The sequence below is a fragment of the Lynx canadensis genome, chromosome B2 (assembly GCF_007474595.2).
Source record: "Lynx canadensis isolate LIC74 chromosome B2, mLynCan4.pri.v2, whole genome shotgun sequence".
Classification (NCBI taxonomy): domain Eukaryota; kingdom Metazoa; phylum Chordata; class Mammalia; order Carnivora; family Felidae; genus Lynx; species Lynx canadensis.
In genome coordinates this window covers 99,941,220-99,966,891 of record NC_044307.1, presented here as the reverse complement: position 1 = coordinate 99,966,891, position 25,672 = coordinate 99,941,220, and the positions used below count along the sequence as shown (strand labels likewise).

At 38.3% G+C, this 25,672-nt stretch overlaps 2 protein-coding genes across 5 annotated transcripts in view; one reads left to right on the top strand and one right to left on the bottom strand.

The window, feature by feature from the left end:
- The window catches only part of CDC40 (cell division cycle 40), a 61,120-nt gene extending 51,278 nt beyond the window's left edge, over positions 1–9,842 (bottom strand). Inside the window, exon 1 of the mRNA XM_030316148.1 lies at positions 9,596–9,842. Within this exon, the coding sequence (XP_030172008.1) occupies positions 9,596–9,784 (189 nt within the window). The 5' untranslated portion in view covers positions 9,785–9,842. The remainder of the gene's footprint in view (positions 1–9,595) is intronic.
- Positions 9,843–10,614: 772 nt separating this feature from the next.
- Positions 10,615–25,672, top strand: part of WASF1 (WASP family member 1) — a 71,447-nt gene continuing 56,389 nt past the window's right edge. For 3 of the 4 annotated variants that reach the window (XM_030316147.1, XM_030316146.1, XM_030316141.1), the window contains exon 1: positions 10,615–10,791. The gene's annotated coding sequence lies outside the window, so the exon portion shown is untranslated. Of the gene's footprint in view, positions 10,792–11,493; positions 11,645–25,672 lie in introns of all 4 variants that reach the window. The other variant, XM_030316142.1, reaches the window with a different exon arrangement.

Here is a 25,672-nt window from a genome sequence, read left to right as displayed (position 1 = left end):
TGGAGTAGATAGAAAAGCAGTCGTGAGAGACAGAGATATAATTAAGGATTTAGAAAAAGAGGACAGTAATAGTTTCTACTCTCTCAAGACATTTGGCAATAAAGCAGAGATGGGGTGCCAGATTGAAGGATTTTCAAGGTAAAATTAAGTTTGTTAGCTCCCTCCTTAAAAAGAGACTAAGCTGAGATTTAGTCAATTATAAGCTACAGGATAGGAGAGAGTAGGGAGAAACACATGAAAAGAATGAGGGGAGGGGCGCCTGGGTGGCTCAGTCGGTTAAGTGTCAGACCCTTGATTTCAGCTCAGGTCATGATTTCGTGGTGTTAAGCCCCACATTTGCCTCTGTACTGACAGTGTGGAGCCTGCATGGGATTCTCTCTCTCTCTCTCTCTCTCTCTCTCTCTCTCTCCCTCTGCCCCTCCCCCACTTGCATTCTCTCTCTCTCTCTTTCTCTCTAAATAAATAAACTCAAAAGGAAAAAAAAGAATGAGGGAATAATCAATGGTGTGGTTATCCTGGAAGAAGTGGGAAGGAAAAGAATCGAGGACACAATTGGAAGGTTAGCTTCTGAAAAGAGGAGAGCCTTCTCTGAGATGAAACAGAGGTGACAAAGGATGGGTAATGGGTGACAGATGTTTGGAGCCGGTGGGAGATGTTGGGACTCATAACTGATTTTATTTTCTTTGAGTAGTTGGGGGCACAGGCCTCTTCACAAACCAAGTATGGTAACTCCAAATTCATTTATTGATTCAACAAATATTGATTGGGTGCCTCCTATGTGCCAAGCATTGTTCTAGGCACGCAGAAGCAGATAAAGCTCCCTGACCTTGTGGAGCTTAGAAAGTGGGGGAGACAGATAATAAGCAATATACTAAGTGAATTACATAGTTTGCTGGAAGAGGGTAAGTGTTATGGAAAAAACGGGCTTAACAACATTAGTGCTGACTCACATTATCTCATGTAATTCCTGCAACACTTCTGTGAAGTAAGTATTAGCAACATTAAGTCGCTTACTCCAAGATACTAATAGAATAAATGGGAAGGGGGAAATTTTCAAGTAACCACAATGAACGATATTAAAGAGACACATTAGCAACAAACGAAAAAAACCACTGGCGGGCTATCAGTCAGGGTGCTTAGCCACAAGCAGCTAAACTCTCACAGACTGATTAAACAATATTGAATCCTTTCTCTTAGAACTGCCAAGAAGGGTGGAGAATCAGTTTGGGGCAATAGGCATAAGTGAGGGTGAGTATACAGATGGAATCACAATTGAAAATCAATCCTACCACAGAGCCAGTCCACTGAGGACAACAGTTCGCCATTACTGAACATCATCACTAAATGACTGTGGCTGCCACTGGACACTGCTGTTGAGACTCGTGGCCTGAGAAACGAGATGTTGGCCACCACTGCCACTGAAGATACTCTCTTTCCTTGCTTCTTTGTGGAATAGCTTTAGATTAGAATTTAAGTGAGTGCATTTGTCTGCTGAGCCCAAGTTACTGTCCTGAGCCTTAAATAAAATGGAATTAGGAGAATGAGAATCTGGGCTTTCAGGCTCTGAAGGTCGGGGCAGCAAGGGCTGTTCTTCACATGAAGACTCTCAAGGAAGGGGATTCAAATGTCGGACCATCTAAAGAACGATACGTATACAGTTGACCTTTGAACAATACAGAATTAAACTTATATACAGATTCTTTTCAAGAAATAGAGTACAGTCCTATAAGTGTATTTTTTTCTTCCTTATGGTTTGTTTTTTAATGTTTCTTTGAGAGCGTGCACATGCACGTGCACACGCAAGTGGGGGAGGGGCAGAGAGGGAGACACAGAATCCAAAGCAGGCCCTAGGCTATGAGCTGTCAGCATAGAGCCCAATGCGGGGCCTGAACCCTGGAACCATAAGACCATGACCTGAGCCGCAGTTGAACACCCAACTGACTGAGCCACCCAGGCGCCCCCTTCCTTATGATTTTCTTAATAACATTTTTTCTCTAGCTTCCTTTATTGTAAGAATATAGTATATAATACATATGACATACAAAGTTTGTGTTAATTGACTATTTACGTTATCAGTGAGGCTTCGTCACCAGTAGGCCATTAATAAAGTTTCTGGGTAGTCAAAAGTGATAGGTAGAATTTCAACTGGATGGTGTGGGGGAGGGGTTGTGTCCCTAACTGCTTCCTTATTCAAGGGTCAAGTGTATATTACCCTAAAATGCACACTAGAATCTTCACTGATTAGAGATAGTATCTGCCTAATGTTGAATAGTAAAACTCAGTACCATAAAATTAAAAAGTCATACACAAATGGCTTCAACTGCATAAAAACTAAATGTGTCTCTCTCAATATTTAATTCTAGTATAAACTGCTTAAAATAACAAAGCTTAGCCATATTCATGCCTCCCCAATGTATTTTATAGAATACAGCTGCTAGAACCACTTTTTTTTTTTAAGTTTATTTATTTTTGAGAGAAAGAGACACACAGCACAAATGGGGAGGGGGGTAGAGAGAGAGAGGGAGACACAAAATCCAAAGCAGGTTCTAGGCTCTGAGCTGTCAGCACAGCCTGACGCAGGGCTCGAACCCACGAACCGTAAGATCATGACCTGAGCTGAAGTTGGAGGTTTAACTGACTGAGCCACTCAGGAGCCCCTAGAACCACTTTATAATATAGTTTATCACATTTTTCCAAATAAGGGTATTTTAACTTTGAATTATTTTGAATGGAGTACCATGAGATGGCAAATTTTAAATTCAAAGTATAACTTAAAAAGAATTACTCTTTATACGTACAACAGTGGCAACTAATAAAAAAATATAAATAGGTCTCAGTCTGGTTCCTGCTAAAATTATAGAACAAATTGGACAACGCTCCAGAAAGTGAAGAGTTAGTAATTATAACATTTGATTAGAAAAACTTGGACAATACCACAACCTTGTTTTAATACCCATGAGGAGTTCAATAATAATTAAGCACGCAATTAAGATTACCACAGAATTACAAAGGATTTCTTTTCCATTTTAATTATCCATAAAAATTAAAGTACAGTGAGTGAAGGGCACCCTATGGGTCAAATAAATTGAACAAGTTATCTTCTCTTGATTCAAACAAATTTGAGAATAAAATGAAATAGTATTTACTTCTGAGTCCTTTTCACATTTTTTACTGTTGCACAAATAAGAATATAGATGTGAAAGCACTTTGTAAACTATAAAGCAGAACATAAGTATTAATCATTACTATGAACTATTTACCAATTTATAGTATAGGTTTTTTTTCCCCAAAAAGTAGGAATGAGTAAACTTTCTAAGATGGAAGTTTAAGTGGATGTCATAAAAGAATAGAAATTCACATAAAGATATCCTTTGGGTTTGCCTCTTAACAAATGCAGAGGAAAAAGGTGATCTATTTGAAGCTCACGAGTATGAGTAAGATCACCCAAAAAGAAATTTTAAAATATGCTCAAAATTAGAGGCAGAATTTTCATTTTACTCGAGTTGGCTATGCCAAAGCAGGGAATGCATTGGGGAAAGGTAACATAGTCATGGACTGAAATGAGAGAATGCCAGGTCTGCTTTTTTATTTTTTTAATTTTGAAGTCAATTAACAAGCAACTCTTGCAACCCAATAGGGTTCATTACATGATTTCCAAAGTGCAAAAATCTGATAGTGCTGCATTGAAATACATTTTTAACCAGAAAATAATTGTTGTCACACACTGGAGAACACAAATATGTTTAACTGGAGTTCTAGAATAAGAGAAGAACAGGACTAAAATAGTATGTGGAAATAAGAACTGAGAACTCTGCAGAAACACTGAAAGATCCACATTCCAAACCAATGAATTCCCAATTAAAGCAGCTCTACAAATTCTGAGCAGGACAAACAAAAAGATATCCACACCTGGGTATCCCATAAGGAATCTAAAGACTGAAAGTACACCCCAAATAAAGGGGGGCAGAAGGTAAGGGCCTTAAAAGCAGTCTAAGGAAAAGAGAACAGCTACAATGACAGCTGACTTGTTATCAGTAACAGTGAAAATCAGAAAATAGAGTATTTTAAATATGTTGAGAGAAAAGAACTGTCAGCTAGTAAATGAAACTTGGTGAAAAGATCCTTCAAGAAAGATGGTTAAATAAAAACATTTTAAAGACAAACGAAAACTGCAAGCAGTTGCCACCAGCTACCCCTCACTAAAGGACATCAAGTATACACAATAGGCAGAAGGCAATCTCTTCGCATATGAGATACAGGAATCGGCATAACTCACTGCCATCTTCTGAAATTTAAATATATATCAAAAAATACAGGACAATAATAGCTAAAGTAGGGGTAGTGGAATGTTAATAAAACTGCAGTGTTCTAAGGTTCTTGCACTGTTCAGTAAAAAGTAAAGATATTGATTAATTCAGATGTTTTAATTTCTAGGGGTAATCAAAGAGCAGAAATGAGGGCATAATTTACAAGTGGGTACAGGGAAAAAAAACAGAATGATAAAAAAAATCAATCCAAAAAAATGGATGCCTAGCATATTAATTTTCTATCTTCTTTTCCATTACCTGTATTCAAGGCTACACTTAAAAAAAAAATATTGCTGGGGCATCTGGGTGGCTCAGTTAGTTAAGTGTCTGACTCTTGGTTTCAGCTCAGGTCATGATCTCAGTTTCATGGGTCTGAGCCCCCGCGTGGTGCTTGCACTGTCATTGGGGAGCCCGCTTGAGATTCTCTGTCTCCCTCTCTCTCTGCCCTACCCCCCACTTGCGCTGTCTGTGTCTCTCAAAATAAATAAATAAACTTAAAAAAAATATTGCTATGGCCGCACCTCACAACTTCTGGTATTATTCTTATTATTCAGTTCAAAATATTTTCTATTATTATTATTTTTGATTTAGGTCCATGAGCATATTTTGGTCCATGTATGTGTGTGTGTGTGTGTGTGTGTGTGTGTATCTTTATATAAAAGATATACACACATACACATATACATATATACGTATACACACACACACACACACACACACACACACACACACACACACGTATCTTTTTCAGGCAGGATCCACACCCAGCATGAAGCCCAACAGGGGGCTTGAACTCACAACCCTGAGATCAAGACCTGAGCTGAGATCGAGTCAGATGCTTAATCTATTGAGCCACCCAGATGCCCCTTTGCTCAATATATGCCTTTTCTATCTTACTTTTGATCCTTCTGGAAATCTTAGCAAGCATGGCAAAAAAAAAGAGAGAGATTCAAAGAAGGAAAAAAATACTGTCGTATTTGCATCTGATAGGACCATAGGACTATGTAAGTAGTGAGATCAGTAAAAAAAAAATTAAATAAATAAAAAATAATGCTATTTATGAATATACTGCATAAAAACATGACACACCTAGAAATACCTTCAGCAAAACTATGCAAGATACTTATGGAGAAAATTATAAACTTTGGAAGAAATTAAAAATCTAAAGAAAACCTAAACAAATAGATAGAATATTGTCTCCAAATTGATCTGTGGTTCAATGTAATCAAACAAAACCCTACCTGGGTGTTAGTAAAACTCTACAAATCAATTCTAAACTGTATTTAGAATTACAGGGGCCAAGAATAGCCATGACATTCTTGAATAACTACAACAAAAAGGGGTTAGAGGAATAGCCTCACCAGAGATCAAGCCATATTATTAAAAATGTTCACACCATACACAATAATTAAATCCCTGTGGATTTATGACTTAAATGTAAAAAGCAAAAATCTAGTGCTTTCAAAAAACAAAATAGAAAATTCTTATGACTTTGGGATAAGAAAGGATTTCTCAAACAAGAAACACAATTCATAAAAGACTAACTTGATAAGACTAGACAAGTAAACAACTATTTATCATGAGAGTGAAGGAAGTGAGGAGACAAGCCACAAGCCAGAAAAGATATTTGCAGTACATATAACTGACAAAGGATATTAGGCAGATATACAAAGATCTCCGACAAGTCAAAAGACAACCCAAGTCACTTCAAAAAGAAAAAAAAAGTCTAATCAACAATAACATATATGAAAAGATGTTCAATCTCATTAGTGTTCAGGGAAATGGAATATTAAACACTGAGTACGTTTATAATCTTGTCAAAATGCTTGCGATTCGTCACAATACAGTTAGTCAAATACAGATGAACTTATCTGCATGCTTCACATCTCCTCCCTTGGTCATTTCTCATTACATTTACTATGTGTAAGGTTTTGTTTGTTTTGCATACAAGTGTTGGTTCACAAACAAATGATAATTAATGTCCCTTATTCTCTCATCATAGAACCTTCATCAACTGGGGGGGTGTAGCCCCAGTTGTGTGCTCTGCTTCTAATGGACCTCTGGTGCCTTATGTGACCTCTCTTCCCAGATTATTTTACTTCACACTTGAGTTGATTGAACTAAGTGAGTTCTAGAGACATTCCATCACCCCCACCCAATAAGTGTACATTGATTCTCGATGTACATGCTTTCTCAAGACTTTCTTTTTCACTTACTCTTTCATTCATTCTCTCACCAAATATATTTCCCTTAATCTTGTATACTAGGCATAGGAGACATGAAAATAGACACAACCATGTCTGGTCCTTAGGGTCTGACAATAGTCCAGGGTAAAGAAAAAGTGAACAAGTCACAGCAATGCAGCAAGTGCTACGACTGAGGTACAAAGGGGGCTGCTTGGACAGAGGAGGGAACGTGTGCACTGAGACTGAAGGACAGAATTTGGAGGCGGAGGGAGCACAAGGCATGAGGAAAGAGATTTCCAAGCAGAGAGACTTGTATGGCCAAAAAATCTGGAGAGGAAAAAAAAAAAAAGGCTTTTGGGGCTTTATAGAGAGTTCAGCATGGGAAAATGGCAGGCCTCATGTTACACAGGAACTTGGAAATTATCCAGTAGCAACATGGTATCTTTGGGCAGAGAAGTGATACAACACTGGAATTTAGAAAGATGACTCTGGGCACACTGTGAAGGAAAGAATGGGATATGGAACTAGGAAACAAGAAGGAAAAAGTAGAAAGACCAGTTAGAGGGTTATTATAATTGTCTTGCATTAGATAGAAATGATAAGAATCTGAAATAAAATATTTGACAACTGTCATTGTGTCACAATGATAGGACCCACCACCCAAGAGTAGTGGTTGAAAGAGAAAGGAACATCAAGAATGACTCCTGGGAGAAGTAAAGAAGATATAAAGTAAGGCTGTATCAGTGAAAGTGGAGAGGAAGAAATTAATTTGAGGAACGTTACAACTGTCTGAATGACAAGCTTCAGGGGCTGACAAAGAAGGAAAAGGAAGACGCTTCTGTTTTTGGCTTGGACTAATACGAGGGTTGGGAGATCATTAACCAAAATGGGAAAAGCAGGTGAGGTGGATCTTGAGGGGGAAGAAAAATTGTTAATTTTTCAGCACATTGGATTGGAGGTGCCTGAGTACCATCCTGGGAAGTGTAACAGTTCTGGAGCTAGCAAAGAGGTTAGAATTGGAAATAATAAGGACGGTGTGTCTGACACTATTATAAGTGCTTAATGTGCTTTGTGACAAGCCTATCTTCGAGACAGGTATTAGTGTCATCCCGACTTTACAGATAAGAAAAAATCCTAGGCACAGAGCACTTAAAGTAACTTATCCAAGTTACTTATCCAAGTTACCCAAGGTCACCATTTGGGTAAGTGCTGTAGGCAGGATTTGAATCCTGATAGTCTTGATTCCAGAGCCTTTCACTTCACAGTGTTCACCTGTGAGTCATCAGAAGCACAGACTCAAGTTGAAGGCATGAGAGAGTATGAGGCGTGCAAGGGGGACTAAGGGCCGGGTCCCAGGAAACCCCAATGCACAAGGGAGGACACAAGAACAGGGGATCAGAAGACTGAGGATGGCCTTATGGAAGCCAGAGGGAAAGCAACTTTCGGGAAACAAGAATAGTGTCACTTGATGCAGATATTCAAGTCAGACAGCAGAACTTGACACGTTCTCACCTTTCTCAGGGAGAGTAGGTAGTTTCCCAAGAGGCCAGGGCTAGGTTGCACTGGCTTGAGGAGAAAATGAGATGAAGTGAGAGCTCGAAAAAGTTAAGCTGTGAAAAGAATGAGGACTCAGGAGGTTGCTGGAGTGATACAAGTTTGGGGAGTTTGTTTTGTTATAAATATAGGATTCTAAGCATTCTTTCATACCACTTTATTAATAAAAAGTAAAATTCGTGAAAGTTTGCAAAAGACTTAAAATTATAACACTAGACTTGGGAACATCTTTTTCTTGGTTTGATTTTTTTTTTTATTGAAGTATAATTAGCATACATGTTATATTATTTTCTGGTATACAACAAATTGTTTTGACAATTGTATAGGAAACATCTTACATGCAAAGCAGTTTTTGTACACTGCCTCCCACCAGCACATCTTGAGCTTCTGGTCACCCCCATTAGGCTCTACTGGGCCTATATTACCAATTGGTGGGTGTTTTTCTCTGGTTCTAGACATGCCAACCTTTCCTCAGATCTTCAAACACACTAAGCTCCTTGTCATCTCAAAACTTGCTTTGTTTGCTTTAACTTTCTTGCAAAGTTTCCTTTGTCTGGAAACTCTTGCCTTATCTTGCACATGGCTGGCTTCTTCTTCTTCAAAGCTGCTTTTACAGAGAAGACTTCCCTGACCCATCTATGGAAGTCATACTCCTACTTAATTCTCTATCACGGAACTTTTTTTTTTTCCATTCATAGTACTCAATTGAATCTGCAACCGCTTTACTTGCTCACATTTCATTGGCTGTCTCTTCCACTAGCATGTATGCATCATGATGGCAAAGATGTCTGGCTCCTTGGCCTCTGTGTCTTCAGCCCCTAGAGTAGTTCCTGGCAAATAACACGTCTTCCGTAAATATTAGTTGAATGAGCTATACAATCCGACTTCTCCCTCTATCACCCTCCTCAACTGGGATCAAGCACACTGTTTCTTAAACCTTTTCTCGCTGTACTGACATATATAATCACAAGGGCTAAACTAACATTATTGCACTTTTATTAGATATCAGAGTCTGCGCTATAAGCTACATTTGTATCATTTCACTTACATAAAACCCTCATACAGATACATACTTTAAAAATAATCTCTATTGCACAGGTAATGAAACACAGGAGGTTGTATAACTTGCCGAAGTTCGCAGAAGTGGTGGAGCCGTAACCAGAATCTAGTTCTAACTTCAAAACAAACCAAGGCCGGGACACCGCTCTCTTCAAGTCAGAGTACATAGTCTGGTTTGGGAAGTGTCTGTTTTACACCTGCTCTACACAGGCCACATTCTAATCATAATAAATTAAAGTTTCACCACCTCCCCCTCGCCCTTCCCACTGGCTCGATGGAGGGAGAAGACAGCGGGGAGCAGTGGAGAACTGTCCTGAACTTTCAAGTCCCGGCTTCTCCCAAGGAAGATGCATGTAAGGAGAAGAGACCCGAGCGTTAGCAACTTGTATCTCAGCACTGAGGCAGCGGTAACCCGGAGCCTAACAAGCGACTGCCGGATTTTGGAGCAGAAGCAAAGTCCCGCACTGCATCAGTGGCCACAGCGCTTACCTTAACTGCCACCTCCGGAGCCGAGTCCACCGCCACTGCCAGAGACGGCTTGGCCGAAGCTGATTTAGTCAAGTGCATGAGGGAGTCGGAAGCTGGCAGTGAACACCGTCCACCCTCACTGTCCGAGTCCGATTCGGACCCTGAACCCGAACCATAGGACGCAGCCAAAGATGCAATCGCAGCCGACATGACTGCAACCGATCCTCTGCGGAGACCAGGCCCCGGCGGAAGAAGCGGCTTCCAGGTCCTGACAGATTAGCATGACACACATTACTTACTTCCTTTGCTAAGAGTTCATTTACGACGTCTTTAAGCTATAATCAATTAGTATTTGAATAAATATAAGAGAACGCAGAATACGAAAATGTTTATCTAGGGAAGTAGAGAGAATTGTGATACCTTATAACTTTCAGGACCTAGTCGGCTGGATTGAAGACTACGAGTTCCGAAATACCCTGAGGTCACGAGGTCCAACACTCCCGGCGTTCAGCGCGGCGGGAAGTGGAAGAGGCATAATGGGAAGTGTAGTTTGGTGAGAGGGGCGGGGCGAACTGGGCAGGCCTCTCTTTGACCACGCCCCTGAATGGATGGTTCATTCAATTGGCTATCATCTTCCCTCACTCCCAGGCCAAGCACTGTTCTCTCAGTCCCCTTCCCCCAAATTGGAGATTGGGCAATACCATACAGCCTCAGGAAATGGGGGGGAGAGCCGTATTCATTCCCTCTGTTGGGTGAGTGGGCGGAGGCTGAGTTTTCCACCACGGCTGCACCTGGGCTCTGGGAGCTGAAGAGGAAAGTGAGAATCTTAAATTGGAAGGCCTTGAGTGGTGGAGAACAGCTCCTGATGGGAAGGATGGGAGATTAGGTGGCGAGGTCCAGCGGTTCCCCCTGCTTCAGGAGCGGATCTCCGCGCCCAGTTGTGGAGCGTCGCGCGCGGGGAGGGGGCGGGTGGGGGGCGGCGGCGGCTCGCGGTGTTGTTCGCTCGCGCGTCGAGCACACGGTGGGTCCGGCGACCGGCGGGCGCCGCAGGCGGCGTTCCCAATAGCCCGGTGCCTGGGCCGCTGCCCGGAGCGGATTCCACTCCGGAGCCTGTCGCTCCTGGAGGCTCTAGGTGGAGTCCCGGGAGCTGAAGGGGACCGGCGGCCGCCGCCGAAGCATGAAGAAGGGGTAAGGCAGGAGCCCCCCATGATTTCACGGTGAGCGCGAGTCTCTCAGGAATTGTTTTTTGGTGGGGACAGGGTGCTGGGAGAGGAACTCTTTCTCACTGGCCAGAACGGATGGAGGTGTGTGTGGCGCTCTTGCCCGGCAAAGGTGACGGGGATGGGCGCGCCTCCCCCGCGCCGGCCCCCACCCCCATTCGCGGGTTTCCAGAGCTCTGGCCGCCCACCCGCCTGCCGGGCTGGGTGCCGAGGCAGACGGCTGGCCGGCGCGCCTGGGTCTCGGTTGCAGGGACCGCCCGATGCTGCTCTAGGCGGGGATACTGCGGGTCTCACCTGGGGTGCCACCGCCTGAGCGTCCCTGCCCCGTCGGCCACCCCCATGCCGCCTCGCTCTGGGGGCGGCTGCAGCACCGGGTGGAAGCGAAGCCCCCGCTCGCGCTACGTGCGGGAGGCTCCGTAAAGCCGGCTTGTGTGCGTGTTTGCGCCGCGCGTCTTTATATTACAGCCATAAAGGTAAAGCGAGTGCGGGGATCCCTTTCTTCCCCCGAAGGGAGGTGGGGGGGCGAAGCGGGGCGGTCGCCTCTGATGCCTGGTAATGGGGGAGTGCCTCGGGCAGAGTTAGGGAGCCGCTTACTCAGCTCCGTTGTCGGCAGGACTCGCCCATTGTGCCACCCAGATAATTATTCAACTATGCAGCATCCATTGCACCTTTCCCATTTTTCTTTTCCCCTTGCTACAGCATGCCCCCTAGCTTCGGTACTCTGACGCCTTCTCTTGCTTGCACTTGGCGGATGAGGAACTGGAATAATGATGAAAAGAAAGCACATCTGACCTGAACATTCACAACCTGTCCTAGAGCCGATTAATTAACTAATCCCCAGCTAGACTAGGTACTTTAATACGACTCAGTCTAATCCTATTCTTTTCTGTATAACGTGTGCTTTGGATTATGTTTTAATTTTTTCTTTGGTGTTAGATTCACCTATTAGTTAAGTCTTATTTTTTTGTCCGGTAATTTATTGGTTATTCAACCCATCTAATGTTCCTAAATTTAACATATGTGATAGGTAACTTTCATCTTTCTAATTGTTGATAGCACTGTATCATAATTACAAATGCAGTCTGTCTTTGAACTCTCAGGAACAGTTTTTTCCGTATCTAAGTTTCTGTTAGGAAAGTATTTTTATTTATGGCGGATATTTGAATAAAGTACTCATTCAAGTTTTGAATGAGAAAAGTTTTGTATTTCTTTATTTTTCAGTTATGGAATATTTTACTGGTAATCATAGCCTTCAGTTGAATGAAAGGAAGTATCTAATATTTTAGGTGGGGTTTTAACTGCCATAATGAGCATTCGCTAATTTCTCTAAATTTTTTTTCAGTCTTTGCCGTATCATGTATTAATTGTTAAGAATTTTTCTCATTTTTTTCGAACTTCTTTCTACGAGGATGGGCAGGCTCCAATTTTGCATGATCTACCTGAAAGATGAAATATTTTTTGAAAACAGAAGAAACAACTGTTGGTTACTTGATTATTATGTTAAAAACTGTTTGCCTTTCATTACTTAAAAATAAATGATTCACTACCAAAAATAAGTGTTCCTTTTTTTTTTTGTAATCCTCCCCTTCCAGCTTTTCTCCTTTAAGCTTGTTGTCATAACCCTCTTGATAAAACAATTGCACATAGGCATTGCAGAGGCAATTGATTTAAGGTACAGTAATTGTTTTATGTCCTTTGGAAGTGGCGCACATATAATATCACTTGATGGTGTAGGATCAGTTGCTTGGTTAGAAAATGACCTTGCAATCTACAAAATGGACACCTCTGTGCCTTGGTTTCCTTATATGCAAATGGTGGAAATACTTATTTATGCCACTGAGTAGTATGCATAAATTCAGTAAAGATGTTTTCATAATGCTTTTAAAGAAAATTTAAATATTTTAGCTGATGGATGATGAAAATATTTCAGTGTAAAACACAAGGAAAAAAATGTCAGGATATTCCATGGCATGTCAGAATGGCTGATTTACATTGAATTTTGCTTTGGAGATGTATGGCTCTAAATTGAAAAATGTTTCTCATCCATCAAGAATTTTTAATAATTGTAAATTTAATAGACATTATAGTTAGTACCTATATATAGTTATAAATGTAAGTATCATTTATATTGATGATAAAAGTTATACGACTTGGTAATAAACAAATACAGTCTTGAATTAAGTTTGTAAAAAAAATTTTACAAAAAACGTTAAGGCCCTTTTTATTGAAAAATTTGCAGATAACATGATCCATAGTACATACTTGTGATCATTTGTAAGGTATGATACAGAGTTTTATTATTCAGGCTTGTAAATAAACACATATTTAGACATAATGTGGTAATAGTCTATAATATTACATTTAATTATACATTTTGCTTTATTTTCAGAATAGGTTAAGCTATCCATTTCCAAGTGTTTGGTTTTCATTATGAAAGAAATGGTATTGGTAGCTTTTGATTTCCTTATTGGAGTATTATTAACTCAGTTTATTTTTATAGTGAAAGCTACTATGAGAATATTATGCTATTAAGACTTCTGCCAAAGTTGTATTTTACCAGAGCTTTGTGGGGAAACTTCATATAGATGATAAGTTTATTGAAATGTCTTTAAAATTACTATTGTATAGTTTGTTTTTTTTGAGAATGAATTTGATTACATTTTTAATGTTTTCTCAAATGACCAACTTAAAATTCAGCTGTCATTGTCTCTTGGGTAAATACAGCTAATTAAAGGTTCTTCTAAGTTCCTTGAAGACAGGAACTAAGCTAATGTTTATTGTCATAAATCCAAAATTGCTAGCATAGGGTTTAGCAAATAGTAGGGACTTGTTTTTGTTGTTGCTGGACAAATAAAATGAATGAGTGAAGGGTATCCATTGATATGATATACTGAGTAGAAATTTTAAAAAATAGATTTATCAAACAAATTTTAACTCATGAAACATAGTTTTATCTCAGGAGAAAAGACAAAATGTTTGGAAAGTGCTTTGAACTTTATTTATCTGTTCAAATAGAATTCCTTTACCCACACATTTTTGGAAAGAGCACTATATGAGGTCAACCTTTCATTTATAAAATGATTAATTTTCTTACCTCTTATAGGTCACTACATGAAAAAGTACAGTAAAGGTTTTTTGTTGTTGTTTTCCTGAATTAGATGAGTATAGAAATGTGTTTGATTCTTTTTTACTTCCGTTTTTTAGTGAAATATTATTTAAAAAGATGTAAGTAAATTACAGCCTGTGCTAAATGTGCCTGAATACTGAGTTTTAAAAATAAATGACTTCTGAGGTGGAGTTTTTTTATAACGTAAAGAGTCTTGTATTTTTAACTTATCATATTTAGTTTATAATTTTCAGTCTTTGTGTATTGCTGGTTCCTAATTTAGCATGAGATCTATATTTTAAAACTTGGAAAAATGGTTTAGAACTTGGAACTTTCTCAAAAACAGTATGCTTAGTGGTTAGATTCACAGACAGCCTACCAAATTCAACCCATAATATACTTAGATTATAAGATTAGGCTAATAATACCAGAGAATTAAAGAATATTAATAATAATTAGGATAAATACTATATCGAAAATACCTACACTATGTACAATAATTTTTCTTTGGGAATTTTCCTTGAAATGCTAGGAATACATTTCTCTTGTGTTAGACATGACAACATTATTAGGAACTTGTCCTCTAACATCCACTGGACGTGAAGAAGAGGATCTTCCTCAGTTCAGTGAGCCTTAACATTATATGGGGCAAGAGGTGAGAGAATGAGAGAAATTAGAAGGAGCTAGGGTCTTCTATGTGACGTTTGACAGGTCATTTTACCTTTCAGGGTCTTTGGTTTTCTCTGTTATACAAGGAGAAGGTTGACATAGACCTCTCTGAGATGCCTTTCAGTTACAAATAAAATTCAAAGGCACTTCAATGCTCAGTGTAACCACTTTTTTCTGAGAGTTAATTTTTCCTTTCTAATGTTCCTGCTTTATATACCTTCTCTTATGGAATTTCTTCTTTCTAGATCTACTTCTGAAAAGATTATAGTCTTTTTTTTATCATTTAAAAATTTTTTTTTCATTTATTTATTTTTGAGAGACAGAGAGAGCACAAGTGGGGAGGGGCAGGGAGAGAAGGAGACAGAAATCCAAAGCAGGCTCCAGGCTCTGAGCTGTCAGCAGAGAGCCCGACGTGGGGCTCGAACTCACAAACTGAGATCATGACCTGAGCCAAAGTCAGATGCTTAACCTACTGAGCCACCTAGGTGCCCCTGAAAAGATTATAGTCTTAATCTTCTTCTGTCATGCCTATTCTTGGAAGCAAGACTTTTTAGGTTTTTAAAGGAGCTTTTTGTAATGTTTGTTATTTTGTCTGCTTTTATTTTTATTCTACTTTATTTTTTTTAACTCCTAGCACCATCAAGAAACAGAATTAAGATGATTTGGTTTGTTCTTTTGTTTTTTATTGACAGTGTTTAAGAAAAGTCAAGGTAGATTTTATTTAAACTTGGGAGAATGATCATATCCAGTGAATCTCCAGAGAAATTTTTTTAATAAGGAAAATTATTGGAACTAAGGTTTTGGAGTGGGTTTATGAAGGTAAAATGATGGAATATGACCTGGGAGTAGGGTTGTCAGGTACTGTTTGGGATATCTTGCATTTTTATTTGCTAAATCTTTCAGTCTTACTTTGGGTGCTCTAGAACTTTGGGCATGGCAGGAGCAGAGGTATGGTATGGTTGGAAGCAGAGTGAAAAATAGAGTTTATGAATTCCTTGAGAACAGAAGCAGTTTCATTGTTTTGGTTGGTTGTTTTGTTTTGCTTTGCTTCATTTTTGTGTTTCCAGAATTAATTCTTTAAGTTACATGGATATTTGAGTGGATACAGTTAATACAAAGATTAGCAGGTAAGTGATTCTCTTAGGTGGAAAGATCAGGATGCTGTGAGAAAAGGGGTCATGAAACACAGTTATGATGCTCATTTACAGTGGAATATTTTGTTGGTTTTTAATTCATATTTGGAGGTTAATAGTATTCAAAAATAATATGTAACATGTTCTCCCATGTGGAAAAAATTGATATTACATGCTTGCTATATATGCAAGTCACTGTATAGCTACTGTTATATTTATTATTTTACTTAATACCATAGTCCTATTAGAATTTAATGGAGGAAGAAGGTTAATGGAAATGAACAAGTGGTTTATTCTGCTCAGCAGAAACACAGGTTCTCTGGGAACCACTTTCTCTTCCCTTTCCTCAGTAAGTTACTCTGGAGCAACCATTCTAGTAACTTGGGAACAGTAATTCTGCCTGCCTGCTACTCTTCCCCTCGTCTGTAATTGGTCAGTCTACTGGTGATACCACTTGTCCCATGCTAAACCAGTTATTCACTCAGCACATGATATTGAAGACCAAGTAGGTGCTAAAAGTATACCATAGAGAGCAAAACAGGTCTCAGGTCTCTTAGAGGTAACAGTATGGTTAGACAGATAATGAGCAAATACACATATCTGTAATTAGAAATTGTGGCGAGTGCTGTAAAGGAAAAGAACAGGGAACCTGATTTACCTTGGGAGTCAGGGAGGGTTCTTTAAGGAAAAATTAGTGGAAGTTAGCTATGAGAAAAAGGAAAAGATGCCAAGAATACATGTTAAAAAATTTGGAGGTAGGAAAGAGCTTGGTAGGTTCAACTAAGAACTAAGAAAAGGCCAGAGTAGATAAAGCTCAACTATATAGTGAAAAAGAGGGATTGTGGCTTAACGTACAGTTGTAAAGGTAAATAGGACTCAGACCATGTAAAGCCTACTTAAATTAAGTCTTGTTTCAGTTAGAGCTCTGGATTTTAAGTGTATTGGGGAAAGCCTTGAAGGGTTTTAATCAGGTTAACAACTGGACTGGATCTGTCTTTTGAAAAGATCACTCTGGGAGATCAGTCACAATCCTGCCCGTTTTTGTTGGTGCAGTTCTAGACACCTTCGCTAAGCCAGGACAGTCAGAGCTTTTCCTGAGTTCTAAGTGCCCAGAGGTTTGAATAATTTGTTTTTTCTCCAGTGGCTGAAACTATAAGACATAAAACCCAGGAACTGTTAATGGTGTTGTTTCTTGTCATATGAACTAAATAAACAGAATAGGAGAAGCAGATGCACAGAGTCCCGACTGTATTCACCTGTCTTTGTCCATGGTCCTGAGATTGGGTTCCAAGAGACACCTGAGTGTAATAATAATAAAAATCTTTGTAATAAGTTGTCCATTTTTTCCCATAAACTAGTTGGAATTATATTTCTGGTACTTGGCAGCCAACCACCCAAGACCCATCATAGATTAATATGTACAAGGTCACATGTCTAATAAAAATGTTAGAGGTAGAATTTGAACACAGATTTTAAAATCCCTTTTTTCCTACTACCCTGTGCTGGTAAAGTGCTACATATTAAACTAATGGTTCTGACGGAATTCTAAGGAGGTGGAAGTTGGATGTGGTTGACACCTGTTAGGTGATGATGGCAAGCAGTGTTTTATTTTGGGTATGTTTGACAATGGTACAGTTTCCTGCCATTTTTTCGTCTTGAGTAACTGTTAATCAAGTCTACTGTAATAAGTTAATGTTTCCATACTGAAATTCATTTGAAAAGAAAAAGAAGAGGCACCTGGGTGGCTCAGTTGGTTAGCGTTAGACTTTTGTGGTTTGGGCTCAGGTCATGATCTCACAGTTCATGAGTTCAAGCCCCAAGTCGGGCTCTGCACTGACAGTGCAGAGCTTACTTGGGATTCTCTCTCTCTCTGGGATTCTCTCTCTCCCTCTCTCTTTCTGCCCCTCCTCCCCTCAAAATAAATTTAAAAAAACTTTAAAGAAAAAGCTTGCATGTCAGGGCATAGATTAACTTATTTGATTTTTCTACCAAAAATGTGAAGTCTGTCAGTTTTTCATGTTATGCTATGAAAGTAAGCTTTTTTGTGTTCCACTCTTTATTTAGACTCTGTTGTCTTCTATGTGTCTTATATATCTTTTTGGGCCAGGATAAATTTTGTAACATACATGTACTAGAGATGATGTCAGAGAGTTGTAGAAAGGTTAAGGGAAAGAGAACAGAAGAAGCATTTTGTATTTTAGTTGAGGATGAAGACTAGCAATCAAAAATATTTTGTTGATATATTTGGTTTCATTCATTTTCTGTGTTGATTTCCTGTTTGCAGTTTTGTTTATTTTTGTTCTATTTTCTGCTGTGTCTGCTTGCTTTAGGCTTGTATGCTTTTCTTTCCATGGTTTCTTAAGATGGATCCTGAGATTATTGATTTTAGATCTTTCTTCTTTCCTAATGTATGCATTCAGTGCTCTAAATTTCCCTCTAAGCACTACTTCTGATGGATCCCACACATTTTGAAGAGTGGTTTTTTCATTTTCACTTCAAAATATTTTAAAATTCCTCTTGAGACTTCTTTGACCCATATGTTATTTAGAAGTGTGGTGTTTAATCTTCAAATATGTTGGGATTTTCTAGCTATCTTTCTGCTATTGCTTTCTATTTTAATTCCATTATGGTCTGAAAGCATACATTCTATGATGTCTATTCTTTTAAATTTTGGAGGGTGTATTTTATGGCCCAGAATGTGGTCTATCTTGGTGAATAGTCTATCTGAACTTAAGAAGAATGTGGTTTCTGCTGTTGTTGGGTGAAGTACTATATAAATGTCAATTAGAGCCAGTTGATTGATGGTGTTATTCAGTTCAACCCTATCCTTACTAATTTTCTGCCTGTTGGATCTGTCATTTACTTACAGAGGTGTGTTGAAGTCTCTATAATAGCGAATTTATCTATTTCTCCTTGCAGTTCTATCAGATTTTGGTGTTCTGTTGTTAGATGTATATACATTAAGGGTTGTTATGTCTCCTTGAAGAATTTACCCCTGTATATTATGTAATGCCCTTCTTTTTTTTTTTTTTTTTTCCAACGTTTATTTATTTTTGGGACAGAGAGAGACAGAGCATGAACGGGGGAGGGGCAGAGAGAGAGGGAGACACAGAATCGGAAACAGGCTCCAGGCTCTGAGCCATCAGCCCAGAGCCTGACGCGGGGCTCGAACTCACGGACCGCGAGATCGTGACCTGGCTGAAGTCGGACGCTTAACCGACTGCGCCACCCAGGCGCCCCTGTAATGCCCTTCTTTATCGTTGAAAAATTCCCTTGCTCAGAAGTCTGCTTTGTTTATAATTAATATAGCTACTCTTGCTTTCTTTTGATTAGAGTTAGCATGTCCCCATCCCTTTACTTTTTATCTATATCTATATCTATCTATCTATCTATCTATCTATCTATCTATATATATATATATCTTTACCTATAAAGTGGTATCTTGTAGACAACACATAGTTGGATTTTTTTCATCCACTCAAACACTCTCTTTTAATTGGTGCATTTGAATCATTCACATTTAAAGTTGTCATTGATAAGTGGATTAATATCTATCATACTGTAATGTTTCTATTCATTACACCTGTTCTTTCCACCACCACCACCACCACCACCCCCCCATCTTTTTCAGCCTTCTCTGGCTTTAACTGAGCATTTTATATGGGTGCATTTTTTCTCCTCTCCTCATATATTGATTATACTTATTTTTTAAATGTTTTTTAGTGGTTGTCCTAGAGTTTGCAGTATATATTTACAACTAATCTAAGTCCACTTTCAGATAACACTGTGCTACTTCACAGGTATTGCAGATACCTTATAATGGAGTATTCCCAATTTCTGTCTCCTGTCCCTTATAACATTGCTGCCATTCATTTCGCTTGCCTGTATGCTATAATTACCAGGAACTTTGTGGCTATTACCACTTTGAACAGTTATATGATACAATCAGAGAGGATTAAAAAAATAAAGATTTTTATCTTCTCTTTATCCATTCTCTGTGGCTCTTTCTTTATGTAGATTAGAGTTTCTGACCTTTTTCTCTAAAGAACTTTTTTTCTTGCAAGGCAGGTCTGCTGGTGACAAATTCCCTCAGGTTTTATTTGGCTGAGAAAAGTCTTTATTTCTTTTTAATTTTTGAAGGATAATTTCTCTAATAACAAAATTCTAGGTTGATGGTTATTTCTTTCAACACTTGAAATATTTCACTCTACGCTTTTTTTTTTTTTGCATGGTTACTGACGAGAAGTACAACATAATTCTTATCATTTTTTCTCTATAGGTGAAGTGTTTTGTTTTGTGTTTTCCTGACTTATTTCAGTGTTTTTCTCTTTGTTTTTAGTTTTCTGTAGTTTGAATATTATATGCTTAGGTATAGATATTTTGGTATATGTCTTGCTTGATGTTTTCTGAGCTTCATGAATTTATGGTTGGCTTCTGTCATTAATTTTGGAAAATTCTCAGGCATTATTACTTCAAACATTTCCTCTACTCTTCTCTTCTGGTATTTCTTACGTATATGTTATGCCGCCTTTTGTTGTTCCACAGTTCTTAAATATTCTGTTTTCTTCATTCTCTTTTCTCTTTGCATTTTATTTTTTATTTTTTTATTTTTTTATTTGCATTTTAAATGTTTGGGAAGTTTCTACGGATACTTCTTCAAGCTCATTGATTCTTTCCTCAGCTATGTCCAGTGTACTGGTGACCATATGAAAGACATTATTTATTTCTGTTACACTGTTTTTGATTTCTAATGTTTCTTTTCTATTGGTTCATAGTTTCCATCTCTCTGTTTACAATATCCATCAATTTGTGCATGTTGTCCATTAGAGCCCTTAGTATGGTAATCATAGTTCTTGTAAATTCCCAGTCTGATAATTACAAAATCTGCACTATATGAATTTGGTTCTGATGCTTGCTTTGTCACTTTGGAATATACTTTCATTTCCTTTTAGCACGCCTTATAATTTTTTGTTGAGAGCCAGACATAATGCATAGAATAACAGAAACTGAAGAAGGTAGGTCTTTTGTATGAGGTTTTGTATTTCTCTAACTAGGAACAAGGCTGTGTTTACCGTTTGGTGTAGCTGTAGGTTTCAGAGGTTTTAGTTTCCTCTAGTGTTCTTGTTTTTGTTTCCCTTGTTGTCTTTGGGTTTCCCTACAAATACCTTCTTAAATAGTGTCTGAGCCTTGCAGTTTTTTTCAACTATAATCCTGTTACTGTGTAGGAGCCCTGTTTTAACTTTTTTTATATCTTTGTTTATTTTTGAGACAGAGGGAGAAAGAGGTGAGTGGGAGAGGGGCAGAGAGAGATGGAGACACAGAATCCAAAACAGGCTCCAGGCTCTGAGCTGTCAGCACAGAGCCTGATGTGGGGCTTGAATTCAAACCATATCATGACCTGAGCCAAAGTCAGACACTCAGCCGACTGAGCCACCTAGGTGCCTCTAGCTTTTCTTTTTTTTTCTTTTTTTTTTTTTTTTAACATTTTATTTTTAAGTAATCTCCACATCCAACCTGGAGCTCGAACCTACAACCCCAAGATCAAGAGTCACATGCTCTACCAACTGAGCCAGCCAGGCACCCATATAATTCTATGCTTAGATATTAGTCTTTATTTGGTCTGGACCTCCACAAGTGCTTCTCAGTTTCTCTTCTTCCCCTGCCCCCTCCAATGTAGGTATGCCAGAAGTCTAGAGTGAGTAGGAACTGGGCAGTTTTCATTTCTCCAAAGTTGAACAAGGCTCTAATGAAGTCTTTTCCTTTACTAGATAACCTTTTCTTATGGAGAATTCTCTGGACTTGTTTCAACTTGTTTCAACTGGTTATTGTTTTCCTTCCCCCAACCAAGCAGAAGATTTTTCTCTGATTTTTCTCCTTGAGAACCTTGTGGGGCATAAAACTGAGAAAGTGTAGCAGCCGTTCTCAGACTAGACCCTTGGGCTCCCCAGGAGTTTTAAACTCTCAAGCTAGACCACAGTCAGCCTCCCGCAACTTGTTCAAGTTACCATTTAAGTGTTCATATCAGTCCCTGGCTTCTGTGCTTTCATCTTCAGTTAGTTAATCTGTTTTCTCTGTATTAGTCGTTCTGATTTCTTGGATGATAGTTTGTCCTCTGACCTCAGTATCTCAAGGATCAAAGAAAAGTCCATTAGCTTCCAGTTTGTTCAACTTTTATTTTGTTGTGAGAGAAGAATGATGACTTCCAAGCTTTTTACATGTTGGAGTGGAATCTGGAAGTAACCATATATAAAAACAACTCCATAGTATTCCACTATATGGATATACCAAAATTTATTTTACTTGTTTCCTACTGTTAGTCTTTTATATGGCAAGCTATACTCTAATAACTCTCCTTGAATAAACTGCAATTTTGATTTTAATGGCTATGTTCCAGTTATCTATATCTCCCCACATAATTACCCAGAGATTAATCAGGAATTGACTGTATTTAAGCCAGAAGACTGGAGTTAATTTTTAGTGCTTTCACTTATTTAATATTGGATCATTTTACTTCTGATCAGTTTCCTCATTTGTAAAATGTGAATGATAACCACCACCTGGAAGAGTTGTTATAAAGATTAAGTGATATATTAAAAGGTATTTGTGAACTATAAAGGACTATATAAAAGTTAGGTAACTTAGGGGGTGCCTGGGTGGCTCAGTTGGTTAAGTGTCCGACTTCAGCTCAGGTCATGATCTCTCAGTTTGTGGGTTCAAGCCCTGTGTCGGGCTCTGTGCTGATGGCTCAGAGCCTGGAGCCTACTTTGGATTCTCTCTCTCTCTCTCTCTCTCTCTCTCTCTCTCTCTCTTTCTGCCCCTCCCCCACTTGCACTCTGCCTCCGTCTCTCTCAAAAGTAAAGAAACGTAAAAAATTTTTTTAAAAAGTTAGGTAACTAAGGTATATTAAGTTGTGATATACATTATGAGGTTTAATAAATAATCAAGCACCTTGGTAATGAACTAGCTTGAGACCAGGCTGTACAGACAGTGTTTTGAAAGAAGGTATGATTTATTGATAATTCTGAGAGAGGACAGTTGATTCTGAAGGAGATAGCTAAGTAACAAGTACACCTTAAAAACTTAATTGATGAAATAATATGTTGATAGGGAATATTGTTTAACTTATGCTGGAATACATTAGGTTTTATGAAGATAAGAACTAAGAAAAATAAGCAAAGCCATTTTTATATAGCTCTGCAATTGGGCAGCACTTACTATATCTCTAAAACACTTGATAAAACTGTTAATCAGATAGAATTTAGATATTGCACTTATTCCAATATTATTTTCCAAGTGACTTAGTGATTTCTGAGGTAACATAGTATTTAGTGACTGATACTCAAAAGTGTGATCTGCGGACCCATAGTGTCAGTACCTTATGAGAGCTTGTTAGAAATGCAGAATATTGGATATTAGGCCCACTCCATATCTGCTGAATCAGAAAGTACTGAGTCAGTTTAACAAGCTTCCTGGGTGACTGGTATATACATTAATGTTTAAAAGTCACTAACTTGGTATGCATAAATCTTGCAATAGAGAAGGACCTTTGTTAAGGGTTTCAACTACATCGTATCTCTGAATGAACTTATGGTTTAGAGAGAAGGGCATACTGGGTTAAGTATAACTACCAGTATTGATAAAATTGTTCTAAACAAAGAGATGCACTAATCTATTTTTAAAATCTTACAACTTAACAAAGATGAGGATAGGCTTTTGCAAACCTGATGACCTATAGATCAATATTGACATAAAAAAAGAAAATAAGGTTAATTTTTAAACTTATAAAAAGTGGTAATGGTTCCTTTAAGTAACTTCACTGAGAATTTAGAGAGTCCATTTACTTGTCTTTTTCCAAAAATTTGTAGCTTCTCCATATAAAAGTAAAATTTGCATTTTAATTACTTATTATGGGAATAGTTCTAAAAGTATTATACAGTTCTCTGCTTCCTTAAAAAAAAGTATATGGAATGTAATTTAACTTTTTCTAAATGATAAAGATTCCCCTGTCCTCTACCAAAGCCTTATATGTATAGATGCTCTGGGCTAAACTGATTAATTGACTCATTATGAAACTATTATTATACTTTGTCGTAATACAAAGATGTTGGTTATTAGAGGATATAGGATTATTTATCCATGTAACAAGTTATCCCACATTGCTGGCCAACATTATTGTGATTGGTACTTGGAACTTTATATTTCTCTGTCAATATTTACATGCCTGCTTCTAGCACTTTCCCCCTCTAAATTGTTGCTTCTGATCTACTGCATTCTAGGAAACCAGATTAGATTATACAACATAGGATGGTCTTGGCCTTTCCATGAGTTAATTAATTAATTAATTAATTAATATTTATTGAGCAGCTGTTGTGTGCCAGATTCTGCTAAATGCTGAGTATTCAGTGAAGAACAAAACAAATCCTCACTCATATGGGGTTTACATTCTAGTGGGGGAGATAAGCGATAAACAAATACCAATCTAATATAATGATAGGTAGCAATAAGTGCTATGAAGAAAAATAAAGCAGGGCATAGATATAGAAAGGAGGAGCCACTACTTAAAATAGAGTTGTTAGAGTGAGGGGGGTACAGACCTGAATGAAGTAAAGTGAGATATAATGTTTGTTTGTTTTTAAGTTTATTCATCACACAAGCAGGGGGGCAGACAGAGAGGGAGAGAGAGAGAATCCCAAGCAAGCTCTGCACTGCCAGCACGGAGCTCGAGAGAATGCCAAATCCACGAACCAGGAGATCATGACCTGAGCTGAAACAAGAGTCGGACGCTTCCCCAACAGAGCCACCCAGATGCCTGAGATAGAATAGTTTTTAAAAGAAGAATGCATAAATTTAGTACAGAGACTGGGGCTTCCTCTTTGCCTAGAATTCTCAGGTGTTTACTTAAGGTGTAAGTTTTAAATATTTCTGCAGTTTTGATTTTGTTGGATAACATGGGAACCAAAGGTATGGTTACCATCACACCATCTAAGAATTTTTAGGCTAACTTCTGGGATGAAAGGCAGGCTGAAAGATAGAGTTTAGATGATAAAATATTAGAACTTTGAAAGGTTTCAAAGAACTATTATAATACAGGAATCAAAATTGGAATTGTTCTAGAAAATTTAGGATTTAAAATAACACTGTAACAAATGTGTGCTATAAGCAGTCCCCTGGAGAAACAGAATGGCTTCCCGCGTGGCCATACTGCTCCTGACTTAATAGTGACACCATTAATAACAGTAGTACCATTTTTTGAGCCCTTATTATACGCTAGGCACTGTACGAGGCAGATGTGATATAATCCTCACAACCACCCTGTGAAAATGTGAGGTCCTAATTTTTATGAAGTACAAACTAAGTTAAGCATAGACTGCTACAAAATCAGTACCAGGCCAAATTTAATTGCTTAGTCTCATAAGCAATGCTTATGCTTACCCCGGACTCAAGATTCCTCTAGATATAGGGGGGAAACGAATTATTTTGATTACTTGTTGGGTAGCAAAACTGGAGGTATGTGTTAGAGATTGGTTCCGGAGTTCACACAATGCACAGAGTAAAAATAGCTTACCGTATTAGTGTACCATAATTAAATGAATATGACTTGTTATATTACCAGTTATTTTACCAGTAATTCACATACAATCAAAAGATTAGTGAATTGATTAGTAAGGAATCCAGTACTTAGCTTTAATTTAAAGATGATCTCAAATTCTAAGTGATTTGGTGCTGTTACTAGAAATAGAGAAATCCAAAGCATGAGTAAATTTTCTTTTGGGGGAGTCATGGATGATGAATTTGAATTTGGATGTGTTGAATTTTGGTTAATGAGACATTCTTGTGTTGTCTGGCAGACTGATAGCACAAGACTAAATATTTATAGGGATGTTGGGGTTGTTTGTGTAAGTAATTCTGGGGTGATAGTTCAAGATTTGAAAATAGATGGATTTATGAAGAAGAGAGTGTAGAAAGAATG